This window comes from Hemiscyllium ocellatum, chromosome 2, assembly GCF_020745735.1.
Source record: "Hemiscyllium ocellatum isolate sHemOce1 chromosome 2, sHemOce1.pat.X.cur, whole genome shotgun sequence".
NCBI lineage: Eukaryota > Metazoa > Chordata > Chondrichthyes > Orectolobiformes > Hemiscylliidae > Hemiscyllium > Hemiscyllium ocellatum.
In genome coordinates, this window is record NC_083402.1 from 687,484 (window position 1) to 708,066 (window position 20,583).

The 20,583-nt window shown below is 42.2% G+C and overlaps 1 protein-coding gene across 2 annotated transcripts in view; it reads left to right on the forward strand.

Moving 5' to 3' along the window:
• LOC132826326 (excitatory amino acid transporter 1-like) overlaps positions 1 to 20,583 on the forward strand; it is a 168,272-nt gene that overhangs the window by 133,938 nt on the left and 13,751 nt on the right. For both annotated transcript variants that reach the window (XM_060842168.1, XM_060842177.1), the window contains one exon: positions 12,002 to 12,196. In XM_060842168.1, coding sequence (XP_060698151.1) covers positions 12,002 to 12,196 — 195 coding nt within the window. The remainder of the gene's footprint in view (positions 1 to 12,001; positions 12,197 to 20,583) is intronic.

Consider the following 20,583-nt stretch of genomic DNA (forward strand, 5'->3'; position numbering starts at 1 on the left):
TTATCCCAGAGCCAATCTTCCAATTCAGCACCGCCCTCTTGAAATATCCTACCTGTCCATCTTCCTTCCCACCTATCTGCTCCACCTTCTGCTCTGACCTATCACCTTCACCTCCCACCTCCATCTACGTGTCACATTCCCAGCTACCTTACCCCAGCCCCACCCCTCTCCCATTTATCTCTCCACCCTCTTGGACCACCCCCTCATTCCTGAAGAGTTTATTCTCGAAACGTCAATTCTCCTGCTCATCGGATGTTGCCTGACCAGCTGTGCTTTTCCAGCACCACACATTTTGACAGTATAAAGTAGAAATATAAGTAAGATATCAAAGTGTGATGGAAAGGGACAGAGCACCTAAACATGAGCAAACAGGGTACAGGAGGAAAATCAGATAAATTATAAAATTAAACAATTTTCATCTGAATGAATGCAACATTTGTACCAAGACTGAGAATTAATATTGGGAAATGAGAAAATAGCTGAGGTTTTTAACACAGAGGGTGGCAGGTGCCTGGAGCACACTGCCAGGGAGGTGGTAGAAGCAGATACAACAGCAATATTTAAGAGGCAATTAGACAGACGCATGCTAAAGGGATATGGACCATGTGCAGGCTGATGGGATGAGTTTTAAAATAGCATCATGGTCGACACAGACATGATAGGCTGGAGGGACTGTACCTGTGGTACTGTTCTATCTTCTATGTATCCAGTGTCATAACAGAAGACAAAAAAATTTCAAAATTAGTCAAAAAGCTAAAAGCAAAAGAGAGGGTGGAACATGGAATAATCGCTATTAATAAAGGAAATAGCAAACACTAATGGGACTTAAAGCTAGGATGTCCCCAGCACCTGATGGCCTCTATTTTAAATCTTAAAAACTGGCTGCAGAGATAGTGAATTAACTAGTTGTAAGCTTCCAAAATTCCTTAGATTTTGGAAAGGTTTGAGCGGACATAATGCAAATGCAACTTCTTTATTCAGGAAAGGTGAAAATTGGAAACTATAAGCCAGTTAACCAAGTCAGTCATTACAAAAGTTCTACAATCTATTACTGAAGAAGCAGAGTCAACATAATTTTGTGAAAGGGAATGTGGATTGAACAAGTTTATTGAGCATCTTTGAGGACGCAGTAAACAGAGTCCTTTTTAAATTATTAAAAGAAAAGCCGTTTCAGAACTACAACCTGACATCTACCTTGTAATAAGGTGTTACACACTTAGAGGTTAGAGGAACGCGCTGTCTCTCTCGCTAGTCCCAGTATTCCATGGGTCACAATTATACAATCTTGCAGTCATAGAGCATGGAAGTAAACCCTTTGGTCTAACCAGTCCATGCTGAACAGAATCCTAAACTACACTAGTCCCACATGCCTGCTCCTGCCTCACATCCCTCCAAACCTTTCCTATTAATGTATTTATCCAAATGTCTTTTAAAGGCTGTAATTGCATTCACATCACCACTTCCTCAGGAAGTTCATTCCACACACGAATCACCCTCTGTGTAAAAATATTGCCCCTCAAGTCTTCTTTAAATTTCTTTCCTCTCACCTTACAAATGTACCCTTTAGTCTTGAAATCCGCCATCCTAGGGATAAAAGACAACTACCATCAACTCTATCTACACCTCTCATCATTTTATAAACTTCTATCAGGTCACCTCTCCACCTCCTCTGCTCCAGTGAAAAAAGTCCCAGTCTTCTCAATGTGGACTATCACGTGCTTTCTCTAAATCAAAAGTCACATGACACCAGGTTATAGTCCCAACATCACAAACTTTCGGAATGCTGCTCCTTGGTCAGGTGATGAAGAAGCAGTGCTCTGAAGGTTTGTGATTTCAAATAAACCTGTTGGACTATAACCTGGTGTTGTGTGACTTCTGATTTTGTCCACCCCAATCCAATGCTGGCACCACCATATCTTCTCTAAAATCAAACTTAAAATGAAATGCTACACCAACCAGGTTTCCTTAATAAGGCCATAAGACACAGGAGCAGAGTAGGCCATTCAGCTCATTGAGCCTTTGAGTCTACTCTATCATTCAATGATATCATGGCTATCTGATGATCGTCAACTCCAATTTCCTGCCCTTTCAGCCTAGTGACCTTTAATAAACACAAAACATTGATTTATTTTAAAACAGAACTTATTACATAGTGATGCAGAATTGGTTAACATAGCAGTTTGTAATATGAAATATTTTATTTCCCTAAATATTTTCTGCTGCAAAACAACCCACAACACACAGAAACACATATAGACTGAGAAAAGGAGAAAAACAGATTTCTCTCTGTAAGGATTTTTTTGAGAAAAAAAAAATATTTTGGCTAATTAGTTTTAGTTCTTGAGGGCAAAAAAAGATGAGGTGTGAAATTTTCTTTATTTACCCCCTTATTCTTTGTTTGGGTGTGGGCAGCACTGATTGAGGGAGAAAATGCTGGAGACATTCATCAGATCCAACAGCAGCTGTGAAAAGATAAATGGAGTTAGTGTTTCAAGTGTCTGACTTAACCTCAGAACTGACAGGGACAAGGAAATGATGGTTTTTAAAAGGAAAACAGATTGTGAAGGTGTCTGCAGCAAAAGACACTATTGGTGGTTGCTATTGGTGGTTCAGGAGAGAAAATAGGTGTAAATGGCAGGTGCAAAAAGGAAAAAAATGGATCGGCTCGGCTGACAGCAAATCCAACAAGACACTAATATGTCATAACCAAGATGTATGTATAAAAATGAAGATGGAGTTCATGCACTGAGGTTGTTAAACTCAATGCTGACTCCTGGAGGCTGTAAAGTGTCTAAGTGGAAGCTGGGGTGATGCTCCTCCAGCTTGTGCTGAATTTCATTGGAGTACTGTAGCAGGCGAGGATGGAAATGTGAACTTGAGAGCAAGATTGTTTGTTGAAATGGCAAAGAACTAGAAGGTTGGAGTTAATCTTATGGGCAGAGCAGAGGTGTTTCCCAAGACTGTCACCCACTCTGCATTTGGTCTCACCAATATAAAGGAGAACACATTGTTAGCAGGTGAAGCAGGGATTTATTGCACTTCTTTTAATCAAGTGTACTGCATTTGTTGCTAACAATATTGTCTCCTTCACACATTTTCTCCTTTTCACATGTATCATTTATATCTAACACTCCTTAAGCACCATTAGCACTTCCTCTGGGCACCCTCACAACCTATTCCAATCTCCCCCAGCCCAGTCCTCGAAAGAAAAACTCCTAGCCTCTTTCAGTTCAGTGAACTGACCGAAGCAATCAGTTCAGGCTTGAAATGCAAACCATGTTTCTTTCTCCAAAATTGCTACCAGACTTGTTGAGTTTCTCTAATTCTTTCTGATTTTCGAACTATTTCATTTGATTGACTGCTGGGCAGTTTTGTTTCTTAAGTTTGTTACTGGCTGCAGGTTTAAAGTTTAAGTCAATATCTATTTATCTAAATTACAATTTTATATATTCTTACCAAAGAGAGTCCACTTACATCAAATTCTTGAGTAAGACTTGACTCGTGATTTGGAGATGTTGGTGTTGGACTGGGGTATACAATGTTAAAAATCACACAACACCAGGTTTTAGTCCAACAGGTTTATTTGGGAGCACTAACTTTCAGAGCACTGCTCCTTCATCAGGTAGTTGTGGAGTATAAGATCGTAAAACATATTTCAGGTCTTTTTCAATATATAATTTCAGTTACATCACACTGTAAACTTTTGCTATAAATTCTGTGTCTTACGATCTTATTCTCCACAACCACCTGATGAAGGAGCAGCACTCCGAAAGCTAGTGCTTCCAAATAAACCTGTTGGAACATAGTCTGGTGTGTGATTTTTAACAGTGACTCATGAAATTCTCTATCCTCAGATCACTCAGTGTTCTCTCATTTTCTTAGAAGAATGCATTATGAACCAACCAGAGAACAAGTTATTTCAGTCCTGGTATTGTACGATATGACTGGGTTAATGAATGTTTTCACAGTAAGAGAACTTAGAAGCATGAATGACCATAACATAATGCAATTTCATTCCGTTTAATGTCAAGAGATTTCTGTCTGAAACTATTGTCTGAAACTTAAATTAAGGCTATTTCAAAGACATGAAATCAGAATTGGATAGAGTAGGAAAATAATTTATAATGAGTAAAACTGGAGGTGAACAGGGGCAGACATTTAGATTAGATTAGATTAGATTACTTACAGTGTGGAAACAGGCCCTTCTGCCCAACAAGTCCACACCAACCCGCCGAAGCTCAACCCACCCATACCCCTACATTTACCCCTTACCTAACACTACGGGCAATTTAGCATGGACAATTCACCTGACCCGCACATCTTTGGACATTTCTAGAAGTATTTCATTGCTCTCAACAAAGGTATGTTCTGTTGAGAAAGAAAGTCATACAAGAAAGATGAACTATCTGTGGCTAACTAAAGAAAACATCGAAACACAGAGAAGAGGAGCAGAAGTGGCCTTTTAAACCTGTTATACCTTTCATTATGATCATTGCTGTTCATCCAACGTAATCACCTGTACCTGAATTCCCCTCATCTAGTTTGATCCATTTAACCCCAAGTGCTATATCTAACTCCTTCTTGAAATCATACAACATTTCTCTTTAATGCTTTCTGTGGTAGTGAATCCCACAGGCTCTCCACTCTCTGGGTGAAGAAATTTCTCCTCATTTCAGTTCTAAACGGTTTACCATATGGTCCTTATTGTGTGACTTATGGTTCTGGGCTACCCTGTCAGAGGGAATATCCTTCCTACATCTAATCTATCTATAGAATTTTATAGGTTTCTATGGGATTCCCCCTCATTTTCCGAACTCCATCGAATATAACTCTAACCAATTCAACATCCCCTCATATGTCTGTCCCACCATCCCAGAAATCAGTCTGATAAATCTTTGCTGGGCTCCTTCCACAGCAGGAACATCCTTCCTCAGCAAAGGAGACCAAAACTGTACACAATATTCCAGATGTGGTCTCACCAAGGCCCTGTACAATTGTAGCAAGACATCTCTGAACTTGACTCCTCTCACTACAGAGGCCAACCTACCATTTACCTCCTTGACTGGCTGCTGCATCTGCATGCTTATCTTCAGCCACTGGTGTATGGAGGCATCCAGGTCATGTTGCACATTCCACTCTGTCAAATTATAGCCATTCTGATAATACTCTGCCTTCCTGTTTTTGCTACTAATGTGGATAATTTCACATTTATCCATATTATACTTCATCTTCCGAGCATTTACTCATTCATTCAGCTTGTCTAGCATCTCTGAAACATCTCTGCATCTGCGTCACAGCTCACCTTCCCATCCAGCTTTGGGCCATCTGCGAAAGTAGAGATATTACATTTAATTCCTGCATTCTACTCACTAATATGTATTGTTAATAGCTGGGGACTAGCACTGAGCCTGCACTACCCTAAAATGTCATGTTAAATCTGTTCTCTCTGCACACCTGCTAAGTTTCTCCAGCACATGCTGTTTTTATTTAAGATTTCCAAGATCCATAATATGTTGCTTTTCTCAGACAAAGGTTTTGTGATTGTACAAGGTTACTTACTTTGGTTTTTAAAACAGTATCACATTGTCTCATTTCTGTTTAATGATAAATGCTTAATGACCCATTAACTTTACTTAAAAGCTCAACCAAAACATTGTTGCTTCAAAGAATGCAACCTATTGATCCATTGTGTCTCTGCTGGCTCTCCTAAAGAACAGTTCACATACTGACCTTCCTTCTCCATCTCCTCATATCCCTTCAGAGATCTTTTCTGGACTTAGGTCCACTTATCCACCTGGAATAAGTGAGGAATGTAGATGCTGGAGATCAAAGTCGAAGAGTGTGGTGTCACTCACAACCAATTAGGAGCATCACACAGCATCACAGTGGCTTGGACTAAAGCTATATGCATTAATATATAGAGTCCTGTTTGCAGACAGAAAGGACATGTAATACATCATCTGTTTCAACTGAACAAAACAGCTGAGAGCTACTTGCTGGTTCCTTTCTCAGAACAATGCCTTGACCATTGATGCCTTGGTCAACTGGCCTGGTTTAAAGTGGAACAAAGCTTGGCTAATAACTGTTAATCAGCATTAATGGGTGTATTACTCATGGCAATGCTTCTACCATCTGAAACCACTTGTCAACCAATAAGTACTGCCCTCTCATTAGTGTAAGAGTTGGTTTCTCCCTTGAAATCATTCAAATCTGGAATTAATGAGTGCAAGACAAAAAAAAAAACTTTGGTAAAATGTACCATGTTTTAACAATTGATATCTTTCTGCAGTCTGCAGGTATCCTCACTATAAACTATATGGCTAATGTTTGTAATAAAAACAGAAACTGTTGAAGAAACACAGCAGTTCTACCAGTATTTATGGAGAAAGAAACAGAAATAACATTTCAAGTTCAGTTCCTTTGGAATGAAAGGAAATGGAAGTTAGTGGTTTTTTGCTGTTGACAGTTGTGAGTGTGGTGGGAGCGCGGGGGTAAGTCACATGTCCTAGACAAGACAAACGGAATGATAGAGGTGGTAAACATGAAATGCACATGTAAACTAAGTGTTAACTATGAAAGGAGAAAATGGGTCTGCTTTGTTCAGAGTGAAGTCAACAAGAAATGGCCAGGGGATGGGTGGGGATGAAAGAAAAACGGAAGGAGAGGGCAATCTCCAAAGCTGTGGAACTCAATATTGAGTACCTGAGGCTGTAAAATTCCTAAGCAGAAAGTGAAGTATTGTTTATCCAGCTCGCATTGAGCTTCACTGGAACACTGTTACAGGCCAAGGTCATAAACGTTAGCCTTGATATGAATAGCAACTGGAAAGTAAGAATCATTCCTATGGACAGAGCAGAAGACAGTTCTACAAAGTTGTCACCCAATCTGTTTGGACTGGCTGGTGTAAAGGAGACTGCACCGTGAGCAGCAAATACAGCTGGATTGAAACAATTAAACTTAGTCGGTGTATCTGAGGCTTAGGACAGCGAGGAGGGAGAAGGTAAATAGACAGGTGTTAAACTTGCTGCAACAGCATGGGAAAGTGCCATGGGTTCAGTGAAAGTGGAGTGGACCACGGTGTCATGGAAGGAATGGTCCCTACGAATGCTGACAGTGGATGGGGTAGAGATATTTAGTGGTGGCAACTTGTCAGAGGTGATGGAAATGGCTGCTAATGATGCTTTGAATACAGAGTCTAATGGGGTGGAAGGTGAGGCCAAGGGGAAACCTATTGTTTTGGGAAGGAGGGGAAGGGTGAGGGCAGAAGTGCAAAAGGTTGGTGGCATGGTGGCTCAGTGGTTAGCACTGCTGTCTCACAACATCATGAACCTGGGTTCAATTCCACCCTCAGATGACTGTATGTGTAGAATTTGCACATTCTCCCCATGTCTGCATGGATTTCCTCCAAGTGCTCCCGTTTTCTCCCATGGTCCAAAGACATGCAGGTTAGGTGGATTGGCCATGCTAATTGCCCATAGTGCCCAGGGATGTGCAGGGTAGGTGGATAAGCCATGGGAAATCCAGGGTTACAGAGATAGAATAAGGGACGTGTCTGACTGGGATGCCCTTCAGAGGGGCAGTGTGGACTTGATGGGCTGATTGGCCTTCTTCCACATTGTAGGAATTCTATTCTATGAGATTCTATGGGTCAGATACAGTTGAAGTCCCTCTCACCCAAAATGGGAGGGGGTATTCTTGATTAAGGAAAAGGAAGGACATGTCAGAGGCAGTCCAGTGGAAGGTGGCATCATTGGAAAAGATATGATTGACGTGGAGAAACTGAAATGGAATCCTTGCAGAAAGCAGGATAAGTGGAGGTACAGTTGTGGCAACTTCGGGAACTAACAAGTTCGTAATGGATATTGATAGACAGCCTATCCCCAGAAATTGAAACAGTGAAGTCATGGAAGGAAAGGGAAGACTCAGAGATGAACCAGGTGAAGGTGAGAGAAGGATCAAACTTGGCAGCAAAATTGATTAATTTCAGGCAACACGGAAAGCATCAACAAAGACATCATAGATGTATCGAAGAAGGTGTTGTGGGTGGGGACTAAGTAAGACTGGAATGAGGAATACCCCACAAAGTTACAGGGACCCTCCAGAGTAGCCACACATTTGATTTGGAGAAAGTGAGGTGGGTTAAAGGACAAAGTTTAAAATCACATAACACCAGGCTTATTTGGAAGCGCTAGCTTTTTGGCGCTGCTCCTTCTTCAGATGGTTGTGGAGTATAAGATCATATGACACAATGTATGGCAAAAGATTACAGTGTGATGCCACTGAAATGATATGTCGAAAAAACTGGATAGTTTGTTCAGTCTTTCATCTTTTAGCATGACCATGTTAATTTCAGTTCTTTCATATATAAATCCAGAATTCTTTTAAAGTTACATTCTCAAGTTAGCTTTAACAATAGGTGCCATCTCAGTTTAGGTACTGCATTGAAGGCGTGAGATTTAAGTCTGTCTGTGTCCCAATGTTCAGACTGATTCTATTTCTAAAGTACAATTTGCAGAATCATATATGGATTTATACAATTTTTGAGCAAAATAAAATGTAATTCTGCAAGTACAAATTCACACCACAAACTGTATGTGTGTGCATGCAGGGGAGACAGAGTGCGTGTGAGCATGTGGGGGTCTGTGGGGGGCAGTGTGAGTGTCTGTGAGAGAGTATGTGTTTGTGTGTGAGTGTAATGGGGTATAAGCCTGTGAGAGGGTGCGTATAAGTGTTGGATGGGTATGTGTGTGTGAGCGTATGAGAGAGCTTGTGTATGAAAGAGGGTCTGGAGGAGTGTGTCTGTGCATGTGTGTGTGCTTGTGTGTATATATGTGAGAGTGTATAGTGCAGTGGGGTCACCTGCAGTGTGACATGAACTCAAGGTCCCAGTTGAGGCCAACCCCATGAGTACCAAACCTGGCTATCAACCTCTGCTTGGCCATTTTCCACTGCTACCAGTCCCGAAGTCCACCTTGAAGGATGGTCACCTGAAGGTCCGAGGTTGAATGTCCCAGACCGCTGAAGTGTTCCCCGACTGGGAGGGAACACTCCTAGCCGGTGATTGTTGTGCAGTGTCCAGAACTCTCACTGATATGGGGACTGATGCAAGGTATAAGGAGTAAAAATGCTTTGAGTAGAGACCTCATCTTTCAATTGTCAATTGACAGGTAGACTGAGACTGAACTTATTTTCAGCAGTTTCTTATGCAGCTGTCAAGGTGGAAACCTTTGGGAGGCCATCTCCAATCTTGGTAGGTATTTATTGCTCTGCAAGAGAGCAAGAAAAAAACCTATGAGTTTAGACTCTGGAATGGTTTGAGAGGGATGGAATGACAATTGTGAAATTCCATTTTGAGGGATGGGTATGCCATGGCAATATATTGAGCGTGAAGATCGGTTAGGCTGTTAACAGAGGGAGATGTCTCAATACAGAGAGAAAGGTGGACCTGCAAGATTTTGCAAAGCTAAAACCTTGCAAAGGTAAAATGAGCAGGTTTGCATTGCATGCACCTTTCCTATGTTGAGATAACTGAACCCCTCGCAGCACTGTATCCAGGGTGAAGCACCACATCCCTAGACAACAATGGAATGAGGTAGGAGTTGGCTAAGGTAGACTGGAAGAAAAGACTAAATGGTGGGATAATTGAGGAACAGTGGAGGACTTTCAAAGTGATTTTTCACAGTGCTCAGCAAAAGTATATACGAGAGACAAGGAAGCACTTTACAGGAAAAGGGATAATCAGTCGTGGATGACAATGGAAATAAAGGAAAGTATCAAATTGAAAGTAAATGCATACAAAGTGGCAAAGATTAATGGGAAATGAGAGGGTTGGAAAACTTTAATGGTCAACAGAAAGTCAAGAGAAAAGATATATAGAAAAGTAAGATGGATTATGAGAGTGAACTAGTTCAGAATATTAAAAAAAAAGCAAAGGTTTCCACAAATAAATTACCCGTAGTGTTAGGTGAAGGGGGGAATGGAGGGTTGGTGTGAACTTGTTGGACCGAAGGGCCTGTTTCCACACTGTAAGTAATCTAATCTAATCTAATATATAAAACTAAAAACAGTGGCTAAGATAAACATTGGTCCTTTACAGGATGAGAAGGAAGATTTAATAATGGGAAATGAGGAAATGGACAGGGTGTTGAATGGGTATTTTGTGTCAGAGGCTATGGTAGGTTACAACCTGGAAATGATCATTATCACTAAAGAGGTAATGTTGGGCAAGCTAATGGGGTTAAAAGTAGACAGGTCTGTTGGCCCTGATGGAATGCATCCCAAGGTATTAAAGGAGATGGTAAGGGAAATAGCAAATGTGCTTGTGATAATTTACCAAAATTCATTGGGCTGTGTGGCAGTTCTAGCAGATTGGAAAACAGCAAATATGAAGCCAAGGTTTAAAAAAAGAAGGCAGACAAAAGATGGGTAACCATAGGCCCATTAGCTTAATTTTTGTAGTAGGGAAAATGCTTGAACTTACAATCAAGGCAGAAAATATTGACTCATCTGGATAGAAACTGTCCCATTGGGCAGGCACAGCATGGGCTCATGAAAGGTAGGTCATGTTTAACTAATTTACTGGAATTCTTTGAGGATATTATAAGAGCAGTGGACAATGGGGAAATGGTGGAAGGTCGAACTCAAATGCTGAATATAGGATTAAAGACAGGATTCTTGGCAGTGTGGAGGAACAGAGGGACCTGGGTGTGCAAGTACATAGATCCTTCAAAGTTGCCACCCAAGTGGAGAGGGTTGTTAAGAAAATCTATGGTGTTTTGGCTTTCATTAACGAGGGGATCGAGTTTAAGAGCCGTGAGGTTTTGCTGCAGCTCTATAAGTCCCTGGTGAGACCACACTTGGAATATTGTGTTCAGTTCTAGTCACCCTACTGTAGGAAAGATACAGAGGCTTTGGAGAGGTTGCAAAGAAGCTTTACCAGGATGCTGCCTGGACTGGAGGGCTTGAAAGGTTGAATAAGCTCACACTTTTCTCTCTGGAGTGGAGGAGGAAGAGAGGAGACCCGATCGAGGTGTACAAAATAATGAGAGGAGTAGATAGAGTCAATAGCCAGAGACTTTTCCCCAGGGCAAGATTGACTGGTACGAGGAGTCATAGTTTGAAGATATTAGGAGGAAGGCATAAAGGAGATGTCAGAGGTAGGTTCTTTACGCAGAGAGTTGTGAATGCATGGAATGTGTTGCCAGCGGTGGTGGTGGAAGCAGAATCATTGGGGACATTTAAGCGACTGCTGGACATACACATGGAGAGCAGTGAGTTGAGGGGTGTGTAAGTTATTATATTTTACATTAGGATTAAACCTTGGCACAACATCATGGGCCAAAGGGCCTGTTCTGCGTTGTACTTTTCTATGTTCTATGTTCTATGAGGGAATAGATAACATAGAAGCAGAGAGGAGGCTTTGACAAAGGGTCAGTTAGACTCGAAACGTCAGCTCTTTTTTCTCCCTACAGATGCTGCCAGACTTGCTGAGATTTTCCAGCATTTTCTCTTTTGGATGGAAGCAGGGAGGTTGTTTCCACTCGTGGGTGAAACTGGAACTAGGGGATGTAGCAGTTGAGGCCACTTCATTAAATGATTTTAAGTCTAAGATAGATACATTTTTGAGCAGTAAAGGAATGAAGGGTTATAGTGAGTGGGTGGCTAAGTGGAGCTGAGTCCATGGAAAGATCAGCCATGATCATATTGAATAGCAGAGCAGGTTTGATCATAACTTACGAAATACCTCCTATTTTGTATGTTTTGATCTTACCACTCTTGCTACTGACCTCCTCAGCCACTTTTACAATGCCAGCGTCACTTTCTGGAAACAAAACCTGCCACATCTATCAACTGAGGTCACAGGGCAACATGTACAGATATAGACATAAATGTGAACACAGACACACGGTCCCACAAAAGTGGACAGATTTCCTGGCCTGAAATATTGATGTTGTGACTCACTGCTCTGCCAGACTGACATTTATCTTCTACTGCCTTCCAGCTCAGCCACTTTACCTATTACATTTCGATGCCTGGAGGACAAAATTGGGCTGGATAAACGAATTACCAGATTTGTGCTGCCTGTGGGTGCCACAATTAACATGGATGGCACTGCACTGTACGAAGCACTTGCTGCTATCTTCATTGCACAAGTTAACAACTTTGAACTCAACTTTGGACAAATCATCACCATCAGGTAACAGTGATGTTTACTCAAATAACCAAAGTTAATCTTGGAATATAAACAGATATATTTCAAAGTATCATGTGATGATCCTTGTGCTTTGGGGAAATGTCTATATTTTCTTTTTGTGAGATGTCCTATGTCCAAAAGTGAACTAAATTCTGGCAATGTATCCTCAAACATCCAGGAATTGCTCATGTGATCTATGTTGCTGTAGGACCTATGGACAGCTAATTGTATATTGTATTACAGGTGGTCTCAAGATCCAGAAAGACATGTAACTGCGAATAAAATAGAACCCGAAGTTAAAGGGTACAAGAAGGCACCATTTACAAGCTGTGTGTGATACAGTTTAAAATGACAGAACACTATGAGAGGGAGAACGGGAATTGTGGCTTGTAAAGGCCAGTTATGTGTTGATTGCCTGAGCCAATCAAATCATTTAAAGGAATCAGAGAGAAGGGGAACTCTGTCACCAAGACTGTTGTGAACCTTGTTTGAAAGGTTATGTACGGTGTGTTGTTTGGGTGCTAACGATATCTTGAACTATAGGTAGAATTTGGCTGCCAAGGAAAGCAAATTGAGGACAAAATTCATTGATTGTGAAGTAAGAAACCCTAGATATCGAAGGTTAAATCACAAGCGAAATGGGCAGAATCCTAAGGCCCTAAACAACACGGGCTCTGGCAAGAAATGTGGGCAAATCACATGAGAAGTCCAGCAAGGCTTTTCTTGCCATTGGGAGCAGTAAAGATGCTTGTTATTGAGGATTATTGAATAATTAATATGCACTTTCCGACAATACTATGGGATGGATGGGAACTAGGGGCTGGGGAGTTGAAATATGAATGTCCGTAGGGGTATCTGGAGGTTCCAGCTTGCTCTTTGCTTCTCCAGATCTCCAGCTTGGACACCCAACATTTCGGGGCATGCTCCTGGACAGTGCCAACCCATGGCGTCTGACACATGCAAATCTCTTCACACTCTCACAGCACATCCCTGATTTACTTACAACACTCTTGAAGGAGAGCTGACCTCTAATTGTAATTATGTGGAATGAAATAACTACAATAGCAAGAAATGCTTTTGAATCAGAAGATGTCAAATTAACCTGGGTTGAGATAGGAAATAAAGCAAGAGAAAAGATGCTGGTAGGTATAATCTATAGGCCGTGAATGGTAGCTATAATAGATCAGGAAATAATTAGTGTAAAAAGGCAGTGGGTGACTTTAATCTTCATGTAGATTGGGATAGTCAGATTTGCACAGGAAGCCATGAGAAAGAATTCAGAGTGTGCATTTGGGACAGGTTCCTAGAACAATATGTGGTGGATCCAACCAATGATCAGGCTATTTTGGATCTGGCAATGTGTAATGTGTCAGGTTTAATAAATAATGTCAGAATAAAACATCCGCTTGGAAACAATGACTATAAATGGCAAAATGTATCATTTAGTTTGAGAGGGAGGAACCTGGGAACAATTGCGTCTTACCAACTTAATATAATTCTTTGAGGAAGTGACAAAGTTGATTGATGGGGGAAGAGCTGTAGATGTCATATACATGGACTCCAGTAAGGCATTTGATAAGATTCCTCACGGTTGGCTGATGGAGAAAGTAAAGTCACATGGGGTCCAGGGTGTACTAGCTGGATGGATAGAGAACTAGAGACAGAGATTAGTAGCAGAACAGAGTTTCTCAAAATGGAGAAAGGTGATCAGTGGTGTTCCACAGGGATCTGTGCTGGGACCACAGTTGTTTGTGATATACATAAATGATCTGGAGGAAGGTATAGATGGTCTGATTAGCAAGTTTGCAGGTGACACTAAGATTGGTGTAGCAGCAGATAGTGAAGGGGACTGTCAGAGAATACAACAGAATATAGATAGATTATGGGAGTTGGGCAGAGAACTGGCAGAATGAGTTCAATCCAGACAAATGCGAGGTGATGCATTTTGGAAGATCCAATTCAAGAGTGAACTACACGGTAAATGGAAAAGCCCTGGAGAGATCTGGGTGTTCAAGTCCATTGTACCCTGAAGGTGGCACTGCAGGTCAGTAGAGTGGTCAAGAAGGCATACGGTGACAGAGTATTGAGAACAAGAGTTGGCAGCTCATGTTACAATTGTATAAGACTTTGGCTCAGCCACACTTGGAATACTGCATACAGTTCTGGTCACCACATTACCAAAAGGATGTGGATGCTTTGGAGAGGGTGCAGAGGAGATTCACCAGGATATTGCTGCACGATATGGGGGGACACTACTTATGAAGACAGGTTGAGTACATTAGGATTATTTTCATTAGAAAGACAGATTGAGAAGGAACCTTATTGAGATCTACAAAATCATGATAGATATAGACAGAGTGGATAGCGAGAAGCTTTTTCCCTGAGTGGGGGACTCAATTACCAGAGGTCATGAGTTCAAGATGAGAGCAAAAAAGTTTAAGAGCCATATACGTTGAAAGCACTTTACATAGAGGGTGGTGGGTGCCTGGAATGCATTGCTAGCAGAGGTGGTAGAGGTGGGCATGATAGCATCATTTAAGATGTATCTAGCCAGATACATGAATGGGCAGGGAGCAGAGGGATACAGATCCTTAGAAAATGGGTGACAGGTTTAGGTAGAGGATCTAGATCAGTAAAAGCCTTGGAGGGCTGAAGGGCCTGTTCCTGTGCCGTAATTTGCTTTGTTCTTGTTCTAATCATAAATAAGGATAATAACAAAGGAATTATAACAGAGTTACTGGAATGAATTGGGGAAGGAGTTTCACAGCAAAGGCGACTGAAGAGCAATGGCAGATGTTTAAGAAAATAGATAATGGAGATCCAAGATGGCGGCAGTCTGGGTGGTCTGCTGTGCTGGGCTCTATGCCATAGCCCTGGCAAGATGGACCTTTACCCCGCCTCGTTAATCACTCCAGGAGAAAAATCGATAATAAAAAGTTACTGAGCACCTGGAGCTGCTAGAATTGTGGTTTGACAACTCTAAGATCAGGATGAAGGCGAATAAAAGAAAAGGGGCAAAAGGCTTACAGCAGGCAGGGACCTCCCCTACTGCGTCGGGGGTGCCTGGAGCCATTGCTCAGACTCCCGTGGCGTCCCCTTTGGATTTAATGGGGCAGCAGCATTTACTCTCAGAGTTTGCCAAACTCCAAGAAAAGATTGAAGCAACGTTGGAGCCAATATCTGCCATGCTGAAAAAGCATGGACTGAAGGGTAGAAGCAGTGGAGCAGAGGACCGCGGCATCGGAGACTATGGGGGAGCTCTTTGGAGAAAAGATCCAAATACTGGAAGACCAGGGTCGGGTCCTTCAGGAACAAGTAGAGAATCTGGAAAACAAAAGTAGAAGAATAAACGTACGGCTCTTGGGTGTCCCGGAGTGCGAGGAAGGAGAGGACCTTGCTGGTTTTCTGGAGAAGTGGCTCCCGAAGTTCCTGGGGCTGGAGTTGGAGTCGGGCCTGGTGAGTGTGGAGCGGACCCACCGAATCGCAATGCGCAGGTTTGGGCCGGATCCGGGCCCCCACCAAGTCCTAGCGCGACTCCAACACTGGAAAGATAAACAGTTAGTGATTGAAACAGCAAAAAGACTGGGAAGAGGTCCACAGGCTTTAACATACAAAGGCTCAAGAATAATATTTTTTTCAAAACTTCTCAGGAGTCATAAATAAGAAGAGAAGGGCATTTGATGAAGATAAGAGAAAATTAGAGGATCTGAACGTTCAATATTCCTTGAGGTACCTGGCCGTGTTGTGCTCCGCTCACGGAAGGATAGTATATAATTTTGATTCAGCAGAAAATGAGAAGGATTTTGTGAACTCTGTGAAATAAAGGACTCGGGTCAGGAGTGGGGGAGAGGGGAAGGGGCACAGTTACAGACAATGGTAGTTTCTCTTTACTTTATCTGCCGCTTTTTTTTCCCCTCTCTTCCCTTTTCGTGGTTGTTGGTCTTATACATTTAGTACTGCCTTGGTGTAAAACCTGATTTATTTATCATTTTGGTCGGTTGGTTATTGTCTGGGATTTTCTTTACTGCTGTCCTTTTGTTTTCAGATTGGGGGTGGCTATATCTCTGGTTAAGATGCATGGAGAAGAGGTGTTGGGGGGAGACTGGGCATCCATTGTTAACTCTCAGGAATGTAAATAACATGTTTTCTTTGTGAATTATCTGGGACTGGGGCGCGGTCTCAGCTGGAAGGAGCCAAGATGGTAGCAAGGATTGGGAGAATTGCTCCTTATGGGCAAGGGGTGGGGGTGGGGAATCTCTAGTGAGCTGGGGCTTATTTGGGTGTTTGCCTAAGATAAATATAGTGGTTAGTTCATTAGTTGTAGTAGTTTTTAGACTTTATAAGTTAATGTTTTTTTCGCTCGTTACACCTCAGATACGCATCCTCCTCTTGGGGAAACCACAGGCTTCCCTGGATGACCATGGATGGTGATCTGTTTGGGTAGTGCACCTGGAATGTAAAAGGGAGCCATTCTCCCATTAAAAGAAAGAAGGAGCTGTCAAGTCTTGGTTGAAAGGGTTCACATCGGCCTGCTGCAGGAGATGCATTTAACTGATAAGGAATATCTGAAGCTGCAGTAGGGGACATTATGACAGGGTATTCTTCTCTTCCTTTAGCTCCAAGAGTAGAGGAGTGACTATACTGGAAAGAAGGAACCTCCCATTCCAGGTAACTGAGCAAATTAAGGATGAACATGAATGGTTTGTCATTCTTGAAGCTCTAATACGTGGAGAAGAGTGTGGCAGCCTAAACGTTTATTGTCCACCGGCACACCCTCTTAAATTTCTAATTGATGCAGTTGCTAAATTAATCAATCGTGGGGTGTGCCGTACGATCACAGGAGGGGATTTTAATCGCCTAATAGATCCCAGGGTAGACAGGACGCCAAGGGTCCCGGCAGGTACGCCACGCAATCTAGACAGTTGGTGGACTTGTGTGAGGAGTTAGGATTAGTAGATGTCTGCAGGCATCTCTACCCTAATGGAAGAGACTTTACTTTCTATTTCAACCCACACAAGTGCCACATGTGAACTGACATGTTCCTTATGCCATCAGTTTGTTTGGACAGAACATTGGCTTGTAAACTTTGGAATATAACCATCTCGGACCATGCGCCAATGTATTTAGATGTTAAAATCAAGGATGGTAGAATGGGTACACAGCACTGGCTCATGGATCCATTCTTGTTAAGGGATAGCAAATTTATTGAATACAATACAAGAGTGTTCAGGGCCTACTGGGATATATCAACTCTGGTACAGCCAGTAATTCGGCAATACATTGGGAGGCCACAAAGGCATATTTATGAGACCTGATCATTTCGTATTCAATGATTAAAAGGAGTCAGAGGGAAGAGCAGCAACAGATGCTGAAGACCCGGCTGAAGATAGCTGAAGAAGCATATTATTTTATTGGTCTTCATTGGTCAAGCTGCAGCGGGTCACGGCTCTCTGGGCTGCTCTCGACTCACTGCACACACAGATGGCAAAAAAGGGGTCTTCTTTACTAAACAAAGATTGTTTGAATTTTGAGATAAGCCAGGTAGATACTTGGCATATCTGGCTAGAAAGAGAAATGCTTCCGAATCCGTTATGTCTGTTGGAGAGAAGGCTGCCACAGTTATTTGCGAGGAGGCTAATAGCTCCCTAATTTTAAAGAAGGGGAAAGACCCTGAAGAATGTGCTTCATACAGACCAATTTCATTATTGAATGTCGACTTTAAAATTCTGTCAGAGGTGCTGGCCCTGAGGTTGGAAAAAGGTGTTCCCCATATTACGAAAGAAGATCAGACGGGTTTTATTAAGGGCAGAAGCTCCTCCAACAATATCAGGAGGGTACCAAACATAGTGCAGGTATACCAGCAAAGATTGATTCCAGGCTCGGTGGTCTCCCTAGACACAGAAAAGGCGTTTGACCAGATAGAATGGCTGTATCTGTTTGGGGTCCTAGAGCGCTTTGGTCTAGGGGGAGCCTTTGCTAGGTGGGTGGCAGTGTTGTATAATGATCCTAAGGCTGCAGTCATCACAAATGGCACTAAGTCAGATAACTTTAATATGGGAGAGGTAGTCAACGGGGGTGTCATCTTTATTTACCTTGACAACTGAGCCGTTAGCTGAGGCTATCTGGAGGAATCCTGAAATAGTGGCGCCAAGGGTGGGAATGGGGGAGCATAAGATCACCCTATATGCTGATGATGTCCTTTTGTACTTGGTCAATTCGGATGAGTCCATTCCTCAATTGATCCAAAAAGTTTATTTATTTGGCAGTTTTGCGGGAGACAGGATCGACCTCACAAAATCAGAAGTCATGCTGGTGGGGGGAATTAGTGGAGGTGCCTGATCTGAAGGATTGAATGCAGTTCCTGTTTAGATGATCAGCAAAAAGCTTTTATTGTGTTTGGGAATTTTTATTAGCCTGCCTTCCACTACTGGAGAGGTTAAAACAGGATTTGTAGCGGTGGAGGGGAATTATCGTTATCATAAATAGCCCTGACCAAAATGAATGTTCTTCCTCACTTGTTGTACCCCCTGAGAATGCTCCCACTGTTGCTACCCAGACGAGTATTACAGAGGCTCAGTGGTTGGCTAGGGTCCTTTATTTGGTGTAGCAGCTCCCGCAGGTTTGGCGTGGCGGGGGCGGGGGCGGGGGCGGGGGGGGGGGGGGGGGGGGGTGCAGGAATTGGACCTTCCAGACTTGAAGAGATATCAAATAAGCGCCCTTTAGCATACATGGATGACTGGGTACGGTGGGGGTGGGGGGTGGGATTCTGAGTCATTTTGGTTTGACGTTGAAGCCTTGCAGCCAAGATGTCCCCAAGTTAATGTATTATTCATGGAGAAGATGAAACTCGTGATCAAAAGTCCAATCATTTTAAATATGGTGAAAGCCTGGAGGATAATGAGGCAAGATGAGAGCAATTGGTCTAAGACCTCGCTGTTTACCCTGTTGGCAGGATCCACAGGATTTAAACCTGGAGCAATGGACTCCGACTTTAAGTCATGGGAGAATAAGGGGATCTCTTGTTCGGGAGATTTATTCAAGGGTCACTTGATGTCACTTAGCCAACTAAGTCAGAAATATGGATTGTCTAATAGGGACCTTTTCTGGTCCTTTCAGATAAGGGATTCTATATAAGAGGAAGACCACGCTCCTGGCTCAGCCTTACAAGTCAGATGTGGAGAAAAGAGTGCTCCGGTGTACGGGCGCTCTTTCAGTTAGTATTTTGTATCAATAACAGAAAGGACGTTCCTTAGGAGATGTGGAGAGACTCTGTAGGACTTGGAATTGGGAACTAGGAGGGGATAATTCATTTGAAACATGGGAAGGTGTATGGGAAAATGTAAAGAAAATCTTAAAATGTAACAAAATGCAGGCTATGCAATTGAAGATTTGACTCACAGCTCATATGGCACCAGAGAGGCTAGCTAAGTTCAAGAGAGGAGCGTCACCAGGGTGACCCAAATGTAACATGAGTATAGGCACTCTCACACTATTGGTCAGGTTGCAAGATACTGGAGTGCCATAGTAAGGGAGCAGAAGGAAATCCTAAGAATTGAAGTCAAAAAGGACCCGGTATTTCTTCTGGGTTTTCCAAATTTGCCTCTCTGGGGGAACATGGGAAGAGACCGTGTAATATTCTTACCCATTGTGCAAGGAAGAACATTTTAATGAATTGAATGTTGGAAAAATCTCCAGGTATTATGGGATGGGGCAAGCTGATGATGGAGCATCTCCCCAAGACTATCTCACAAATATGTTGCACCACAAAACAGAGCAATTTTATAAGACTTGGTGGCCCTTTCTAAATTATATTGATGCAGACTTATCAGCAATATTAATTAGGGCCATGATGTAGCCGTGGGAATCTGTTTTGGTGTCCGTGGGGCCTTGGGAGAGGTAAGCTGGGGAAAAAAAGAAAGGTACAATGACTGGTGCACCCAGGGATGGGAGCTTCAGTGGAGGTGTGGTGAGTGAAATAGAATAAGGTAATGTGATATAATTTAAGTTAATTTGAATTCAGCTTAATTTAATATTTTAAAGTTTGACTGTAGTTTAGCTTAAGTAAATACATTTGTTCTGGTAGAATAGTAGGTAGTTTATTAATAATACTATTGTGATATGATATTGTACTACCTCTACCTTCTTGTATTTGGTATTGTTTTTTATATTTGTTGCTTTGTAAATGATTTGAAAAAGTTTTTAATATCCCAGTGAACAAGAACGATTCTAGGAAAGGGATAAACCAACCATGGATGAACAGGGAAGTTAACAACTGCACTAGACTGAAAGAAAATTATGTACAATGTGGCAAGGAACAGAGGCTAGCTACAGGATTGGGCAAGTTTTAAGAACCAATGGAAGACAACCAAAAAAGAAGAAAATAAACTTTC